The sequence below is a fragment of the Phalacrocorax aristotelis genome, chromosome 26 (genome assembly GCF_949628215.1).
Source record: "Phalacrocorax aristotelis chromosome 26, bGulAri2.1, whole genome shotgun sequence".
Lineage (NCBI taxonomy): Eukaryota > Metazoa > Chordata > Aves > Suliformes > Phalacrocoracidae > Phalacrocorax > Phalacrocorax aristotelis.
In genome coordinates, this window is record NC_134301.1 from 987341 (window position 1) to 1004830 (window position 17490).

Here is a 17490-nt window from a genome sequence, read left to right on the forward strand (position 1 = left end):
CAACGAGCGCCCACAGCGCCGTGACGCACCGGGAGGTGCGAGCCAATGGGGAACGGGCGGGTGGGGCGCGCGCAACCGCCTAGGGGGTAGGAGCCGCTCCGGCGGGGTGCGCGCCTCCGGTGAGTCACGCGGGCGGATGATGCAATGTCTGGAAACCGGCCCCACCCTGCCTTAAAGGGCCCGCAGCGCCACAACGGGGCAGGGCTGGGGTGAGTGGCGGCAGCCTCGTACAGTCCCGGGGAGCGCCAGGGGCCTGGCGCGGCCCCGGTGACTTCCCAGGGCACGGGCAGCAAGGCCCCGACACTTCCCACCGCATCCCGGGGCGCTCCCGGTGCTGCCCCGCGCGGGGCACGCCGGGATCGGGCCCCCCGCCGCGTGCAGGCGCGGTGCGCAGGCTGCCCCACCTCTTGGCGGGGCCCGGCAGGACCGGGGACCCGGTGCCCTGTGCCGCGGCGTCCAGCCCAGCTCCGCCGGCCGCCGCCATGAACGCAGGTGGGTGCGGGTGGGTTGGGGCGCCCTGTCCTCTCGCCTCCTCCCCACCCCGCGCGGGGCGCCCATCCCTCGCCCGTGCCCCTGGACACGCACCCGCGTGGTCCCACGGGCCGCCCCAGCAGCGCCCACCCCCCGGCCGGGGGCGGGGGTTGTCACGGGAGGGACCCGCTCCCCCCAGCCCACTATGGCTGGTGCGTGGGCTCGTCCCTGCCCCACCCTGCGTGTCGCTGCAGGGAGCGAAAGCACACTCGGGATTCTGGGGAGGTGGTCAGGGCGGCGGGGCTCCTTGTCCAGAGGAGGTGTCTGGATGCCTGGGTGTTGTGTGTTCCACCCCCCTCACTTCCCCACCCCCGCACCCTCTGGCCCGTGGGGCCCTGCGTGGCTGCTGCCGTGTGTTGAATCTTTCTGCCGCTCAGAGACCTGCAGGGTACCGTCGGGGCAGCAACCGCGGGCGCCGCAGCCCACCGGCCGCGGGCTTGACGCTGGGATGTTCGCAGGGATAAGGAGGTGCGAGGTGTACCCACCCCCCCGCACCCCTAGCTAGTGCTGATGCCCCCCCGGCCCCCCCTGCCCCACCGGGGATTAGGGCCAGCAGCAGCTGTTTGCCTTTTAGCTGTGGTTCCTCGGGTGTTTTATAGGTCACTGTTCTCTCCTGCCTGTGAGGGGACACGGGGATTAACAGGACGGAGGGCTGGTGTGGGGGGAGGGCTGGCAAAGGTCGGGGGGGCAGCCGCTGCCCCCAGTCCTGCTCTACTTCCCTGGGCAGATGACTTCTTTCTTCAGACCCCTGTGGTCCTGCCCCGTGGCCCCTGGGCACCCTCTGGGGGCTCCTTCTGCTGCCTTATGGCTCTGAGCACCCCTGGTCCCCCCCAGCCCTTCCCTAGTGCCCTGGCACCCCCAGTCCTGCCGAGTCCTATTGGCCCATTTGTTTTCCCCCTGCCAGCACCCACCGCAGGCGCTTGTGTGACGAGGGGGCACAATGAGCAGCGGCGATGACTGCACCAGAAGAGAGCAACCCACGTGCCCGTTGGCTGGGCCTGTGCCTGTGGGTTGGGAGCGTAAGGTGGAGGAGGGCTCCGTGTGCTACATCAGGTAGGAGCAGCCCCTGATGCCCACCCACTCCCCTCCCTGACGCCTGCTCACCACCTCTGCCACCCAGCCCTAGCGGCACCACGCTGACTTCGCTGGAACAGACTTGTGCCTACCTCCTGGCCGATGGGACTTGCAAGTGTGGCCTCGAGTGTCCACTCAACATGCACAAGGCGTGGGGTGGGGTGGATCGGGGGACTGGGGGGGTTGCTGTACTGGGGGCACTCCCCAGACATGGTGGGATGCAAGGGATTGCCTTGGCTGTAGGAGGGGGTATATGGCTGCCCTGTGCTGGTGGGTCTTTTTGTCCCTGTGGGGTAGCCAGTTGTTACTCGCAGCCTGCCCTGTCCCTGCAGGTGTTTAACTTCAACCCAGGGGCGGTGGTGGCTGGGCGAGGGACCCCTGGGGCCAAGGGCCAGCAGGACATGACCAAACTCTGCAATCACCACTGGAAAACAGCGGCCATGGCCGTGCTGTACCGTGGAGGGTGTCCCAGGCCCCTGCCACACAGGCACAGGTACCAGGGTACCCTGCCCATGCTTATCTTTCCTCAGGGTCCCGCTGGTGTATCTGCCTTGTCCGCGTTACCCCATGCATCTCCTGGTCATGCCTGTCCAGACCCAGATGTTTCCTGTGTATCTTGTAAGTCCTGGGTTCTTACCACCCATCCCAGTCCACTCGGTGCCCTCCTGGTTTCCCCACATTTCCCAGGGCTCCCCCATCTTCCCTGTCACATCCTGCCCCCCTGATCTTTCCTGTCCCCCACCTTCCCAATCCATCCCAGTTTAGAGATACGGGTGCCTATGTCCTGCTGGTGCCCACTTGACCCCTGCGTCCCTGTGGTTCCCTACAGGTCCTGGCCTGACCCTGCTGTTCTCAGCAGAGGGGCACCTGGCCACAACCCCCAGCACCAGCATCCCCCTGCCCAGCACTGTTGGCAGCTTCCTCAGGGTCCCCTTGGGAGCGAAGACCCTGGAGGCCACATATGCCCCCACAGGGACCTGGCTCATCACCCCACCCTTTCTGCAGCCCCACGACATCATCTCCAGGGCCAATGGCAGCCCCAAGGACCGCCCACCTGCTAGCCCCTGCTTTGGCCTCTGCTTGTCCCCACCAGATGTGGTGACCCCCCCCAGATCTCCTGTGGTGCCCCTTGCTGAGGGCACCTGGAGCCAGCGCCCCGCAGGCAGGAATAGCAGCTGGCCAGCCCCGTTGCAGGGGGTGACTGGAGAAAGCCCAGAGCCGGAGGGCCAGGGCCGTGCCTGCTGGCCACCACCAGTGGCCCCCAGGCAGGCAAGGTCGACCTTCCTGTCAGTGATCCTTAACCAACCAAAGCAGCAATAACCTGCCAGTGCCCTTAGATGCTGTCCCCGAGGGCAGAGGCTTTTTATGGCTGCCACCAGCAAGCACCCCTCTTCCTGCCAGCAGCCTGCTGAGCTTGGCTGCCAAGCTGGGAAGCCCCAACCCTGCACCTGCCCCTGTACTCTTTACCCGTCTGCCCACTCCCCCCTGGGATGCTGCTTTCTCTTGTGGGTGAGTGGGCCCTGGGCAGGGGGGCCCAGTGCCCCTGGTGCCCTGAGCCCCAGGACCTGGCAGCTCACAGAGTGCCCCCTGAGGCCAAAGGGATGCACCCACCGGTGACTGAGCAGCCTCTTGCAGACCTGCTGAGCCTGCTGGGTACTCAGGGTACTGGGGTTGGAAGCCCGGGGGGCTCAGCCTCCCCCTGGTCTCCCTGCCTGCTACTGACAGCTCGCCCTGCCCTGGCACCGGGCTCCTGCCCACTGGCTGGGACTTCAGCGGGCAGCTCCTGGGTCTCTTCAGGCACCCAGCAGCATCTTCCGAACCCACCTCAGGAACCTCCCTGCAGTCAAAAGCCTCTGGCCGTAACGGCAGCCCAGGTATGTGGGGCAATGCCAGTGGGGCCGGGCAGTTGGCGGGGAACAGGGGTGCAGCAGATGTCCCTCGATCAACCAGGGGCGGACCATGCCCTGGGATGGCTGCAGCAGTGGTGCTGGGGGGTTTCCTGCCCTGAGGGAGCCCCTTGTGGCTGTGGGGCCAGGTGGGAGGCACGGGGACCTGTCCCTGAGGGCTGCGTGCTGCTGCCCAGCCAGCCCCTGATTCTCTCCACACTGCCTGCCTCGCTCGCCCTCCACCCTGTGCTGCTGGCTGGGCCCCCTTGAGCCTGCCCCTGCTGCCCCCCCGGTGAGACTGGCCCCTTTGCTCCCTGGAAATAGGGGGATTGCTTCAGGGTAGGGAGGAGAGGGGTTGGGGGGGCCCTTGCAGGGAGGAGGTTGATGAAGGGGAGTTCCCCCTCTACTAAGGGAGGGGGACCATAGGTGAAGCTATTTCCCCCCTCTAGGAGCAAGGGTGATGGTACCTGGGGGGATTTGCCCCTACCAATGGCTGCCCTGTGGTATTGGGTGTGTATTTAACCCTGGGGAAGAGGAAGGAGTGTATTTGCCTGCGGTGCAGTAGCAGGAAAACATCATCCCAAGGCACTGGCAGGAGGTGTGTTTGCCCCAGGGAGGACAGTGGTGGAAGGTATTAGCACCCAGACTGGGGCAGAGAAGTAGCTGCCCCTGGGGAGGAAGGTGGGGATATGTATGTGCCCCTGGGAGAGCAGAGCCTTTGCCCGGGGGGGAGGGTGCAAGAGGTTGCTTGCCCCTAGGGCATGGGAGGAGGATGAGGAGGACGGGTTGGTTTTGTCCTGGCAGCGAGGCCTGGGGTTGTCTCTGCCCCATGTTTTGGATGTGCCCCCAACTTGCCCCTCTTGCCAGCAGTCCAGCCTTGCCAGCCCCTCCAGCCCCTCTGTGGCACCTACCTCAACTGGCACCCCCGCCATAACTACTGAGGCCCCGTGCAGGGAGGGCCGGGCCCCCAACAGCCCATGGGCACCCCGGAGCACCTCAACTTGCTGGGACCCCATCTGGGCAGCTCCCTGCTCAGTGCCGTGCTGCTGGGTGAGTGGGGTTGGGGAGCTGGGTGCCTTGGGAGCACCTCAGGGCTTTGGTGGAGGGACTGCTTGGGTGAGGGGTGCTGGTGCTCAGGGGGGTACTGGGGGCATGCTGGGGGGCAGGGGGTGCCCCTGGCACCTGGGTAATATCTTGCCTTTCACTCGTCCCCCCCAGGCAACCTACTGGCGCTTAGCCCCCTGCTCCAGCATTGCCCACTGCTGCTCCCCACGCTGTCCCCCCTGGGACTGTTGCTGGGCCTGGGCCAGGGCTCCCTGCTGGGCACCACTAGCCCCCTGGCCAGACTGCTCCAGAGCCTGCAGGTGGGCTGCTGGGGTGGGGACACGAGGGGCCAGGAGGGCTGGAAGGGCCCTGGGGTTTTGGGGAGGACATATGGGGGTGGTGGGGCCTGGAGGTTTTGAATAGTAGTTTGCAAAGGGCATGGGAGGACATGGGAAAGGATGGGGTGGGGGGCAGGCTAGGGTTGTTGGGATGTAATGGAGGGACTTGGGGACCATGTGAAGTCTGGGGCTTTTAGGAGGATGGGAGGTTTCGGAGTGTTGGTATGACATGGGAGTCCTGGGGGTGATGGGGATCAAAGGGAACAGGCGAATGGTGGAGTGCAGGGAGGATATAGGGACTCACAGGGATGGGATGGGCAGGAAGGAGGGTATGGGGGTTGTATGGGACAAAAGGGGATGTGGGGCACACAATGGGAGGGTTTGCTGACCCTCACTGCTCCCCCGCAGCTGGGCCCCAGGTTTGGCTCCCCTGAGAAGTCGGCAACACCATTCAGTCCCAGTGCTGGAGGCTCCCCAAGCCCTCCTGCACCTCCCAGCCTTCCCAAGGACACCCCAAGTGCCTTAGAGCCCCCTGCACCCTGTCAGGCTGAGCCGAGCAGCTCCAGACCCAGTGGGGGTGCCCAGGTGTGCCCTACCTCATGGCCCCCCCTCAAGGGGCCGCTGGTCGGCTGAGAGGCTCAACAGGGAGACAGCATCCCTTTGTGGGCCCCCCAGCCCCAAGAGCTGCCGGCGTGGGGCTGGCCAGGGGGGCTGGGGCACTCAGCGGCACTTCAACGGGCAGGTGGGTGACAGGGGTGAGAAGGGGCTTCCAACCGCAGCCCCCCTGGCCCCCCATCCTGCCCGGCGCTGCACTGGGGACATCCCAGCAGCTGAGCAGCAGCTCAGAGTGGAGGTGATCAAGGTACTGGGACCTACTGGGAGATACTGAAGAGCACTGGATCCTGCTGGGGGGATACTGGGAGCCCACGGGCTGGATATAAGGACCAGCTGGGTGTCAGTGGGGATGTACTGGGAGGTACTGAGTACAACCTTTGGGTGCTGTTGTGGGTATACTGGGGGGCATTATATGCTACTGGGATGTATTGGGGGGGCACTGGGAATGTGTGCTGGGGTGGGGCATATCATGGGGGAGCAATAGGGAGATATTGGGGGGTCTGGGAGAGCAACTGGGAGGGCAGTGGGAGTAGGTGCTAGGGTGAAGCCGGGGGGAACCAAGGCTGTGGGAAGTGTAAGGAAGCACTGGGTGGACTGGGAGATGCACTGTGGTACTGGGGTCCCCCATGCTGACCCCTTCCTCGCACAGGGGAACTCCCTGTGTCTGTGCCCATCCTGCCAGGGCTGGAGGAGGAAGGCCAGGTGAGTGCAGGGGACATGGGGGGCTTTGTCACTTCCCCCCACCCCACCTGACCCCTTGGTTCTTGCAGCACCCCCCAGCCCAGCAGCCACCTGGAGACACTGCAACGGAGGGGGCTCAGCACCAATCTGTGGGCTGGCCCCACCGTAAGTGGGGACAGGGACACTGGGAGGGGGGTGGGGGGGACCGAGAGGGGAAGGGAGACTGGGGTAGGGGCATCCACCCCCATGTCCTCCATAATCTGCACACACACCCCTCCCCAGGTGGACGTGGCTGTGGCTTGGTGCCCATGGCCTGGGTGCCCTGTCAACTGCCAGAGGAAGCTGCTGACATGACAGTGCTGGGGTGGGGGCACCCCTAGCACTCACCTATGGATGAGGGGGGTCACAGCCCCCTCCCTGCTGCAGGCCACAGGCACCCCCAGCACATCTTGTCTTGGCTGCGGGCATGTCCTGGTGGTCTGGGTCCCCACCCCGGCAGTGGGGGGAAGGAGGCTCCACTGGAGTGGGGGGTTACTCCAAGCACAGGGCAACAGCCCCCTCCCCAGATGAAGCACCTCTGAAGCCATTTTCCATATGGGGTAGGTCAACAGTACACCCACCTGGGAAGCCCTCATGCTGGCGGGACAGAATTGGTGCTAGGGGATGCACCTGGGGGGGCCCTCCCTGCCCTGGGGGGTGTGCTGCCCCCACCTTCTCTTCACCTCCAGCCTGGGGGTGTTGTGGCCCCATGGCCAGATCTGCTCAGGGTTAGTTTAGCATGAGGCTCTCCCCCACCAAAAATGAAGTTCCCCCTCTTCCCCTCCCCCAGTACCAGCAATAATCATCTCCATCAGCCTGGGGGGCATGTGCCCTGCCCCGGACTGTTGCCATTCCCTTGGGGTCACACACACACACCCCCCCGCCGCCCTGCCCTGGTGTGTCAATGAGGAGATGAGATGTTCCCCTGTGGGTCGCAGCTTTCTGACAGTGCAAGGAGGAGGCTGCAGGGGAAGGGGGCTGGAGGGGATTATGCACTCTTAAAAGGTGCATTTAAAACCCAGCGGCTAGGCCCTGCTTGTGCCCTAAGGAGATGCTGATATAGACACGCTTTGAGCTGGGTTGTCTGTTGATGTAAATTCAGGTGGGGGGGGTCACAGAGATCCCCCCTGGGTGGGAATGGAGGGGAGGGATGGATTCCCAGGGGCTTGCAGGGCCTGGGGCGGGGGGAACAGGGAAGTCTGGGGGGTCTCTGGGGTGCTCTCACTTCTGCATCCCCTTTATGCAGACTTCTGTGGCAGCCAACTTGTTTTCTGCAATGGCCAAGTTTTCCATCATTCTGTCTGTAATCTGTAGGGGGATGAGGGAGGAAGGAGGGTGAGCGGGGGGGCCAGGATGGGGAGCCCATCCCATCCATCCCAGTGTGTGCTGGTGGGACCCATCTCCACTGTCAGCACAGCATTCTTCTAGAGCATCAGCTGCTACCTGCACAGTGTCCAGGACTTGCCCAAACTGTGCAGGATTGAGCTTTGTGGTTGGGAGGGAGGCAAAAGCTCAGTACCACATGGTGCTGGTGTGCCCTCCGAGATGTCCTCAGTCACACCACACCACTGTTCCCAGCATCCCTTCCAGGCTCTCACCTTGCTTGGCTCTGTGGGTCACCAGGGGTGGAGGCAGCAGTGAGCCACTGCAGGCAGTTCCTAGCATGGGGGTGGCCAGTGGAGAGGTTCTTGCCTCCTTGCGCTTCCCAGAGGTGAGAAAGTTGGAGCAAGGTTAGGAGAAGAGGGGAGAGAGATGGAAAGTTAGGTTTGTCCCATGCATGGGCCACCATCACCCACATCTGGTGCCAGGGTTGCCCACCAGCCCTGTGCATCATAGAATCAGAACCATTAAGGTCGGAAAAGACCCTTAAGAGCATTGAGTCAAACTGCTGACCTATCACTGCCAAGTCCATCACTAAACCATAGCCTCAAGCGCCACATCTACCCTTCTAAATACTTCCAGGGATGGTGACTTCACCACCTCCCTGGGCAGCCTGTTCCAATGCCTGACAACCCTTTCGGTGAAGAATTTTTTCCTAATATACAACCTAAACTTCCCCTGGCGCAGCTTGAGGCCATTTCCTCTCATCCTATTGCTTGTTACTAGGGTGAAGAGACTGACCCCCACCTCGCTACAACCTCCTTTCAGGTAGCTGTAGAGAGCGATAAGGTCTCCCCTCAGCCTCCTCCATACTAAACAACCCCAATTCCCTCAGCTGCTCCTCATAAGACTTGTTCTCTAGGCCCTTCACCAACTTTGTTGCCTTTCTCTGGACACGCTCCAGCACCTCGATGTCCTTCTTGTAGTGAGGGGCCCAAAACTGCACACAGTACTCGAGGTGTGGCCTCACCAGTGCTGAGCACAGGGGCACGATCACCTCCCTGTTCCTGCTGGCCACACTATTCCTGATACAAGCACAGACGCCATTGGCCTTCTTGGCTGCCTGAGCACACTGCCGGCTCATGCTCAGCCAGCTGTCAACCAACACCCCCAGGTCCTTTTCCTCCTGGCAGCTCTCCAGCCACTCCTCCCCAAGCCTGTAGCATTGCCTGGGGTTGTTGTTATCCAAGTGCGGGAGCTGGCACTTGGCCTTGTTGAATCTCATACCATTGGCCCCAGCCCAACGATCCAGCCTGTCCAGGCCCCTCTGTAGGGCCTTCCTGCCCTCCAGCAGATTGACACTTCCACCCAGCTTGGTGTCATCTGCAAACTTACTGAGGGTGCCCTCGATCCCCTCATCCAGATCATCAGTGAAGATATTGAACAGGACTGGCCCCAACACTGAGCCCTGGGGAACACCACTCGTGACCGGCCGCCAACTGGTTTTGACTCCATTCACCACCACTCTCTGGGCTCGGCCATCCAGCCAGCTTTTAACCCAGTGCAGAGTGCACTTGTCCAAGCCGTGAGCAGCCAGCTTCTCCAGGAGAATGCTGTGGGAGACAGTGTCAAAGGCCTTACCAAAGTCCAAGTAGACAACATCTAATCTACAGCCTTCCCCATATCCACTAAGCAGGTCACCTTATCATAGAAGGACACCAGGTTAGTGAGGCAGGACCTCCCTTTCATAAACCCATGCTGGCTGAGCCCGATCCCCTGGGTGTCCTGCATGTGCTGCGTAATGGCATTCAAGATGATCTGCTCCATGACCTTTCCCGGCACCAAGGTGAGGCTGACAGGCCTGTAGTTCCCCGGATCCTCCTTCCGAACCTTCTTGTAGATGGGCGTCACATTTGCTAGTTTCCAGTCATCTGGGACCTCCCCGGTTGACCAGGACTGCTGATAAATGATGGACAGTGGCCTGGCAAGCTCCTCTGCCAGCTCCCTCAGTATCCTCGGGTGGATCCCCTCTGGCCCCATGGACTTGTGAACATCCAGGTGAAGGAGCAGGTTGGTGACTGCCACCTCTTCAACAACTAGAACTTCATTCTGCATACTATCTCCAACTCCCAGCACAGGGGCCTGACAACCCTGAGGGTGACCAGTCTGACTATTAAAGACTGAGGCAAAGAAAGCATTAAGTACCTCAGCCTTCTCCTCATCTTTCCTGGCAAGGTTACCTTCCGCATCCAACAAAGGAGGGAGATTCTCCCTGGCCCTTCTTTTGTCACTGATATATTTATAAAAACATTTTTTGTTATCTTTAATGGTGGCGGCCAGTTTAAGTTCCAGCTGCGCCTTCGCCTTCCTAATCTTTTCCCTGCATAACCTCACAACACCCTTGTAGTCCTCCAGAGTCACCTGCCCCTTCTTCCAAAGGTGGTAAGCTCTCCTTTTTTTCTTGAATTCCAGTCAAAGCTCACTATTCAGCCAAGCCGGCCTTATCCCCTGCCTGCTCGACTTACGGCACATGGGGACAGCCTGCTGCTGCACCTTTGCGACTTCCTTCTTTAATAACATCCAGCCTTCCTGGACTCCTTTGCCCTTCAGGACTGCCTCCCAAGGGACTCTGTTAACCGGGCTCCTTAACAATCCAAAGTCTGACCTTCTGAAGTCCAGGGTAGTGGTTTTGCTGACCCTCTTCCTTACTTCTGCAAGAATCAAAAACTATCATGTCATGGTTGCTGAGCCCAAGACAGCCTCTGACCACCACATCACCCACCAGCCCTTCTCTGTTAATAAACAGCAGGTCCAGTGGGGCACCTCCCCTGGTTGGCTTGCTTAGCAGTTGTGTCAGGAAGTTATCTCCCACACACTCCAGGAATCTCCGAGACTGCCTTCTCTCTGCTGTGTTGTATTTCCAGCAGGTATCTGGTAAGTTGAAGTCTCCCATGAGAACTAGGGCTAGAGATTGTGAGACTTCAACCAACTGCTTGTAGAGTACTTCATGTGTCTCCTCATCCTGGTTGGGTGGTCTATAACAGACTCCAGCCAGGATGTCTGCCTTGTTGGCCTTCCCCCTGACCCTTACCCATAAGCACGCAACCTTATCATTACCGTCATTGAGTTCTAGACAGTTAAAACACTCTAACATACAAGGCTACCCATCCACCTCTCCTTCCTTGCCTGTCCCTTCTAAAGAGCTTGTAGCCATCCATTGCAGTGCTCCAGTTGTGTGAGTCGTCCCACCATGTTTCCATGATGGTGACCACATCATAGGTTCCCTGACGTGCGATGGCTTCCAGCTCCTCCTGTTTATTGCCCATGCTGCATGCATTGGTATAAATACACTTCAATTGATCTATTGGTCTCTTCAACACAGGTATGCCACCCCTAGGCTCGTTCCTAGCAAGCCTGGTTTTATCCCCTTCCCCCTTCATATCTAGTTTAAAGCTTTCTCAACGAGGCCTGCTAACTCCTGGGCCAGAATCCATTTCCCCCTTTGGGACAGGTGAACCCCATCCGTCTCCAGCAGGCCTGGGGCCATGTAAACTGCCCCATGCTCAAAAACACCAAAATTCCACTGCTGGCACCAGCCTCCGAGCCACATGTTAACGAGCTGGGACTTCCTGTTCCTCTCCGTATGCCTCCCGGCTACCGATGGGATGGAGGAAAACACTACCTGCGCTCCTGATCCTTCAAGTAATCGCCCCAGTTCTCTAAAGTCCCTTTTGATTGTCTTTGCACCTCTCTCAGCTACCTCATCACTGACGACCTGGACAGCCACTAGCGGATAATAATCGGATCCTTTTACTAGCCTAGGGAACTTCCTGGTAATGTCTCTTACCCTTGCCTCAGGGAGGCAGCAGACTTCCCTATGGGATGGGTCCGGCCAGCATATCGGGCCCTCTGTTCCCCTCAGAAGGGAGTTGCCTACGACAATTGCCCTTCTTTTTTTCTTACCAGTGGCTGTTGTAATGCGTGGGGCTGACTGGTTCCCTCTAGTCAACCCCTTGGGTGGGTGGATCACTCTCTGTATCTTTGTCCTCCTGTCCCTCAGGCTCCAGATTCCCATACCTGTTCTGTAAGGGCACCTGTGGGGGTGAAGTCGGCCGGGAGAGGATTCGCCTACTGCGCCGAGCAGGGATCTGCATCCATCCTCCGTCTCTTGGGTCCCCTCCCTCTGCCTGGCAGCACGAGGGCAGGGGGCCACTCCTTCTCTTGATGCTTCTATCTGGTGTGCTTGTCTCAGGGATGGTAGGAAGTGGCTCCACCAGTCTATCTCCCTCTCGCATTCCTTGATACTCCTCAGTCTTGCAACATCCTCTTTCAGCTCTGCCACCATGCTGAGCAGATCCTCCACCTGCTCACACCTCATGCAGGTCCTGTCTCGGGAGCGCTCCATGACCGGAGCAAGGCTCTGGCACTCCCTGCAGCCAGAGACCTGGGTGGCTGCATGTTTTAGTGAGAGTTCTGTCTGCGTTGCCACATGCCTCCTGGCGATAGCTCTTGCCTGAGCAGAGACCATGGCTAAATCTTTTCCGGGAGAGCATAGACCACGAGGCGAGCTTGCCAGCTGCCTGCTCGCCCTGCCTGCACAAACTGCCATGCAAACTGCCACGCCATGCCCTTCCTGATGCACCACGCCCTGTTTGCCCATCCTGTTTGCCACGCTCCCTAGGGAGCCGTTTAAATCTCCCACCATTGCCCCAGCAGTGCCCAAGCCCTGTCTGCCGCACTCGCGAGAGCAGACGGTTGTTTTTGGCGCGACAGCCCCACCAGGCTCTTTATCGGGTTCCCTGGCACAGGAAACCCCTGTTTCTACCCCAATCTAGCGCCCAGTTGCAGGACTTACCGTTGCTGCTGCTGCATGCCTTGCCAGGCATTGGCTCAGGAGCCATATGGAGGGGTGTGGGGGGGCTGCCAGCATGGAGGCAAGGGTGGCAGCAGGGTCAGTGGCTGCACTAGGAGGGGCAGCAGTGGGCTGGGACCCTTGGCTGATCACCTCAGGGCTCACAATTTCATACTCCCTGGGCTTGTAGCCTACTGTCAGCCTTGCTGATGCTGCCAGAGAAATCCGGAAGAGTGTAGGGGCTTGCCCCAATGTGTGAGGGTGGCTGTGCCCACCACAGAGTTGGCTCAGTGACTCGGGGTCCTCCCAGACAAGCCTTCCCCAGCCTCCCGGCTCACCCCCGCACTTGGTGCCCAGGTACTTGTCCCTGAAGTGCTCGTAGGCAACGTTGGGGTTGATGATGAGGCGCTCAGCAAAGATGCTGATGAGCTCCTGCACACACTACCCAATGTTAAGGAGGTGGTAGCTGTGAGGGTTTCTTGGCAGAACTGCCTCCTCTCTGCTCCAGCCTTTAAAGAAGCTGCCAAAGCAAGGTAATGTTCACCATTTTGTTACTAACAATGAAGCAAAACCATCTGTTGGAGAGTGTCTTTATGGGATGCTTTAAACCAAGATACAGAGCTGTTTTACAGCCCACAATACCTTTCACTACATTGAGGCGCTGTCAGAGTTTATAAAGAGCTGTAACAAGAGATGTCACTTAGCAAAGATCTGCCATTGGTGAAAGGTCTCTCAGCCTCGAGGAGACCCTGAGAGGTGTCCCAGCTCAAGGGAAGATCACTGCTGTGCAGCCACTCTGCCTAGCTCAAAGAAGGCTCACTTAGGCTGTCGTATTTATGGAATAAAGTGGTTGGCTTGAGGTCAAATTACATGCCATGGAAAATGTATGCATGAGACTTCTGTACTCACAACTTTGTTCCTTGAGAAATGAGTCTTGGAAAAGCCACCCGCTATTCATGTGTTAATTGCATGATCGGTGTTCCAAGCCCATATGCATTGATGCTCTCCATGCTGCACTGTTCCTTTGTGGGTTTTCAGAGAGCAGGTTGGAACTAGAGGAGTCCTTGGCCTGGTGACACCTAGGCCTTCACCTCCTTTGGAACCTGTACCAAACTACTGCTAGTTTGGTTGAGTCAAGTGCGTCTGTCACACAGGAGCGCAGGGCCCTGGCTTCTGTAGCTGCTTATGTTCTCATATCTGCACACCTTCACATTGTTTTGGAGTTTGCAGCACTCAGTAAACACCACCCCAGAACAAATCTAGAATGTAATGTCTCATTATACTACATTTTGTGTAAGGGGTTTTAAATTATTTTAGTAAGAAAGAACAAAAAGCATATTGTACCAAAGACAATTATCTCTTGATTAGACTCAGGTTTTAAGTAAGGATATAGCTCAGTGCATGTGCAATTCTTAAATAGCAAATTACTTTCCACTTCCCTGTTGAATTTTTGACACAAGGTTAGCGAGTCCACAGTTGATCCACTAGCTCTGTATAGGTTCCCATCTGTAATTTTGTCTCTGCAGTGGTGGATGTTCCGTTGGTGGTGGGAGGGTTTCCTGTTTCTGTTTCTAGACCAGTTGCAGCTTTCAGGTGAGACTGATGGATCCAAGTCAGATTTTCACCTTTACCGCTGAGAAAGCTTAGCAATACCAAAAATGGCTCCCACCACAAAGGAGATAAGTAATCCTTTCTTTTATGTACTTTTACCCAACGTAATTCCCTAGATTGAAGGTGTGCAGAGCCCCTTCTAGAGGTTGTGTTTGCTGGGCATGGGCCTGGTTGTATTTTAGTAATTTCTGAACCTGTAAATATATTGGGTCATATTGTCATTTCCAACTAATAAACTTATATGAATGGGTACATCAGTTCTGGGGAGTTGTATGAGTTTTTTCTGTTTTGGTTTACTGGCAACTCAGCCCCAGACAATCGCTCGCTCACTCCCCCACCGGTGGGATGGGGGAGAGATTCAGAAGGGTAAAGCTCATGGGTTGAGATAAGAACAGTTTAATAATTAAAATAATAATAATAAAAAAAAACCAACAAAAATGCAATGGAAAGGAAAACAACGAGAGGTGCGAAACCCGGGGCAGGGGGGAAGAGGGGAGGAGGATGAACCACCGGAACAAAATGCACGTGATGCAACTGCTCACTGCGTGCCGACCCAACATCCGCACCCCTTCCTGAGTTGCAACTGCCCCCCCTCAATATACTGGTCATAGTGGAACATGGTATGGAATGAACATCCCATTGGCCAGTCGGGGTCAGCCGTCCAGGCTGTGGCCCAGCCCCTCCCAGCCCCCCCCGCCACATGGCAGAGCGCGGGAAGCTGGAAAGGTAGCCGACCCCCACAGTGAGGGGAATTAACCCCTTCTCAGCCAAAACCAGCATATCCTGAAACGCCACTGCCCCAGGTGACTGAATATACAGGGCAACGGTGGATTACATTGGACAAAAGGAAGTGAGTTTTAAAATGAGGAAGAGAAAGCTACCTACACACCCCTTCCCCCTGGATGAAAGCTTTCAAATGCAGGACCTGAACCTTCAAAAACCACCCCATAAGTTTACTTCCCTGGAAAACAGCAAATGTATCACAGAACCACAACAGAAGTTCACATAACACAAAATTTGACCTGGCTATTTTGAGATACAGAAGTTAGGTAAGAATTTCTGTCCTAAAAGTGGAAAAATGAAAGCTATGGAATTGCAGACCTCATGCTATAACTTGAGGAAATAATAAAAAGAACAACCCATGATGCAAATGTTGCCTGTGGGTTGGCACCCAGAGTTGCATGCAAGATACAAGAGATGACATACAACACACTCTTCATTCCACAGTGACCCAAACAATTTCAATAATCCGAACCCTACATTACATACACCTCTGAATAACTGAATGGTAAGAGTGGCTGACAGGGAAGACACTTATTTAATCCTCAGACACAAACAAACTACTTGGAGTGGAGTCGACAATGTCTGTAACATTGAATTTCCAACTTCACAGAGTAGCTTTGGGGAAGTGAAATTTTTAGTTTGAATTTTAGGTTCAGCTGTAGCGTAAGGAACTTATTCCTAGAATTTCAAGGAAAGGTGTGAAAAACAAAGCGGGATTTTTGTCTGTAGTCTCAAAACCGGTTAGTAACCCCTAAGAGAAACTTGCACACTTAGCAGAACTTTCACACTTACTGTAAGGTTAACATTCATCACCTCGTTCAGCTGTAGTGCTGCCATACAGTTGACACGCTGCAGATGCTGGACTAAAAGAATTTCATGATTCCGTAAAAATTTCTCCAAACACTTCTAGGAGAAATAACACATTTTAAAACATATATGATGATACTGCCTCTTCTCTTTGCAAAGAGGGGATTAAGATTTTTTTCTTGCCCACACTTACTTGTTCGGCATCTGTGAAAGGCAGCTTCAGGAAGTCTCCCACTAGTCCCATCTCCCGACAGATGTCATACATGTCTTTTAATAGCTCTTCCTCCTTTAACTTAGTGGTGTCTTCCTGCAGCAGACCCCAAGCCTCCACCATGCACCTGCAATTAATTTTTTGAGACGTAAAGGCATATTAATAGTATCACCAAAAAGATGCCCCACAAGTATTTTGCTCAAAGTTTAAAGGAAATTTAGGGGACTGTGATTTCTAGTGTTTGTTCTCCACCTTTCACAGTATTTGAATGCCAAAATGGTGGCATATATTTCTTTACCTATTGGACAACAGCACATTGAGGAAAATCTGCACTTCACTACAGCTTGAGAACGATGGCTTCATTGTCTGAATGTACCTGAGGGCTCGCCCATGCTGTCCTTGGCACACGAGGGACTGAAGGATTCGCATGTCTTGCCACGACACAGGTTTGATTGCAGCTGGTTCAATGAACAGGGCCAGGGAATTCTGCAGAAGTTAGAGATCAGGTTTGTTAAGATATATGTACACACATGCATGCAACAAAGCTATTCAAAAGTGTCTTCAGTGAGGGTGAATGTCTGTTGAATAAATGTAGATGATGACTAATGAAGGACTTGATACCGGACAGGTAAATATAAATTCTGAAGTATCTGCAGAAAAAAATTCAGTGATCCATACAGAACAAAGGGATTCTTTTGAAAGGAGTGATTCACACATGGCTAGGATAACCAAATCTCCGTATGCAAACATCACTTCTTATAAATACAAGTTATTCTCCCAGGCAAAGAGGTTATATTAACATTGTGACAGGCACAGAACAACCTTCAGCATCAGAAGGAGCATGAATTATATTGAAAAGTCACTTTTGTGGTCTTCTGTCTCAAATCTTGCTGCCAGGATGGTAGTTTTAATATTTAAAGTATCCAAACCACTGCTTTTGAGAAAGTGCTCAATTGCTCTGCTGAAAACAACCTAAACAGATGGCTTTGGCAATTCACATGGCAAGCATTATTAACATTGACTACTTCTTTGTCTTAATCCATTTCCTGTCAATGTAATTAAAACCAACTGGCAAATCATCACATATTGCTGAAGGTGCTGCTGAAGCGGTATTACAAAAAAGGTTCCCATGTTTTATCACCTGTTATTAGCTAAGCACAAATTTTTTAAAGTCATTTGGTAGATCATAGCATTGTATAGCAATGTATGCCTAACTAAACTGTCACATACTTACTTCATAGTCCTTGTGGTCTAGAAGCCAAAACCCTTTAATCAGCTTCACAAAACACCAAGGGATGGCAAAGGCAGCTGCGAAGGAGTTATTGAAGTTTCTGGTTTTTTCCAAAAGGAATGCATGATATCTAGCAGCAAATAAATTATATGATATTAAGTATCTAATTAAGGCTAATAAATTTACAAGAACAACAATTTATCACATGAAATAATCACATTAAATAATATTGTTACTATTATTAATATAATATTAATAAATAATAAAATGAAATAAGAATATAATAGTGGTAGGACGCCTGGCCGGACCATATTAAGTGTTGCGCAGATGACCAAAAGTGACTGGCTGGATCATATTAAGTGTCACAACAATGACCGGAAGTGCCCAGCCAGGTGCCATTAAGTGTTGCGCCGACTACCGGAAGTGCCCGGTCGGACGCCATTAAGTGTTGCACAGACGACCGGAAG

General features: G+C 55.6%; 1 protein-coding gene across 9 annotated transcripts; it reads left to right on the forward strand.

Annotated features, from left to right (window-relative positions):
- Positions 1-124: 124 nt before the first annotated feature.
- Positions 125-14248, forward strand: LOC142048571 (uncharacterized). Of its 9 annotated transcripts, XR_012657498.1 has the most exons (9): positions 125-492; positions 1436-1584; positions 2136-2223; positions 3379-3479; positions 4362-4541; positions 4710-4855; positions 5282-5735; positions 6138-6190; positions 6259-14248. XR_012657498.1 is itself a non-coding variant. In XM_075075606.1 (7 exons), the coding sequence occupies exons 3-7, from the start codon at positions 1472-1474 to the stop codon at positions 6547-6549; spliced, it is 942 nt and encodes a 313-aa protein (XP_074931707.1). In that variant the 5' UTR covers positions 127-492; positions 909-999; positions 1436-1471; the 3' UTR covers positions 6550-14248. The 9 variants fall into 9 exon arrangements, 2 of the variants coding, with proteins under 2 accessions (XP_074931707.1, XP_074931706.1); XR_012657497.1 differs by having other exon boundaries at positions 6138-14248; XR_012657500.1 differs by lacking the exon at positions 5282-5735 and having other exon boundaries at positions 133-492; positions 3403-3479; positions 4359-4541.
- The last annotated feature ends 3242 nt before the right edge of the window (positions 14249-17490 follow it).

What these genes read in the sequence shown, in the direction of transcription:
- LOC142048571 (XM_075075606.1), top strand. Translation starts at nt 1,472, where the DNA reads ATGAGCAGCGGCGATGACTGCACCAGAAGAGAGCAACCCACGTGCCCG. An exon ending in GGCTCCGTGTGCTACATCAG is followed by an intron (nt 1,585 to 2,135) that starts GTAGGAGCAGCC and finishes ATCTTTCCTCAG; the next exon opens with GGTCCCGCTGGTGTATCTGC. An exon ending in AGATGTTTCCTGTGTATCTT is followed by an intron (nt 2,224 to 4,358) that starts GTAAGTCCTGGG and finishes CCCTCTTGCCAG; the next exon opens with CAGTCCAGCCTTGCCAGCCC.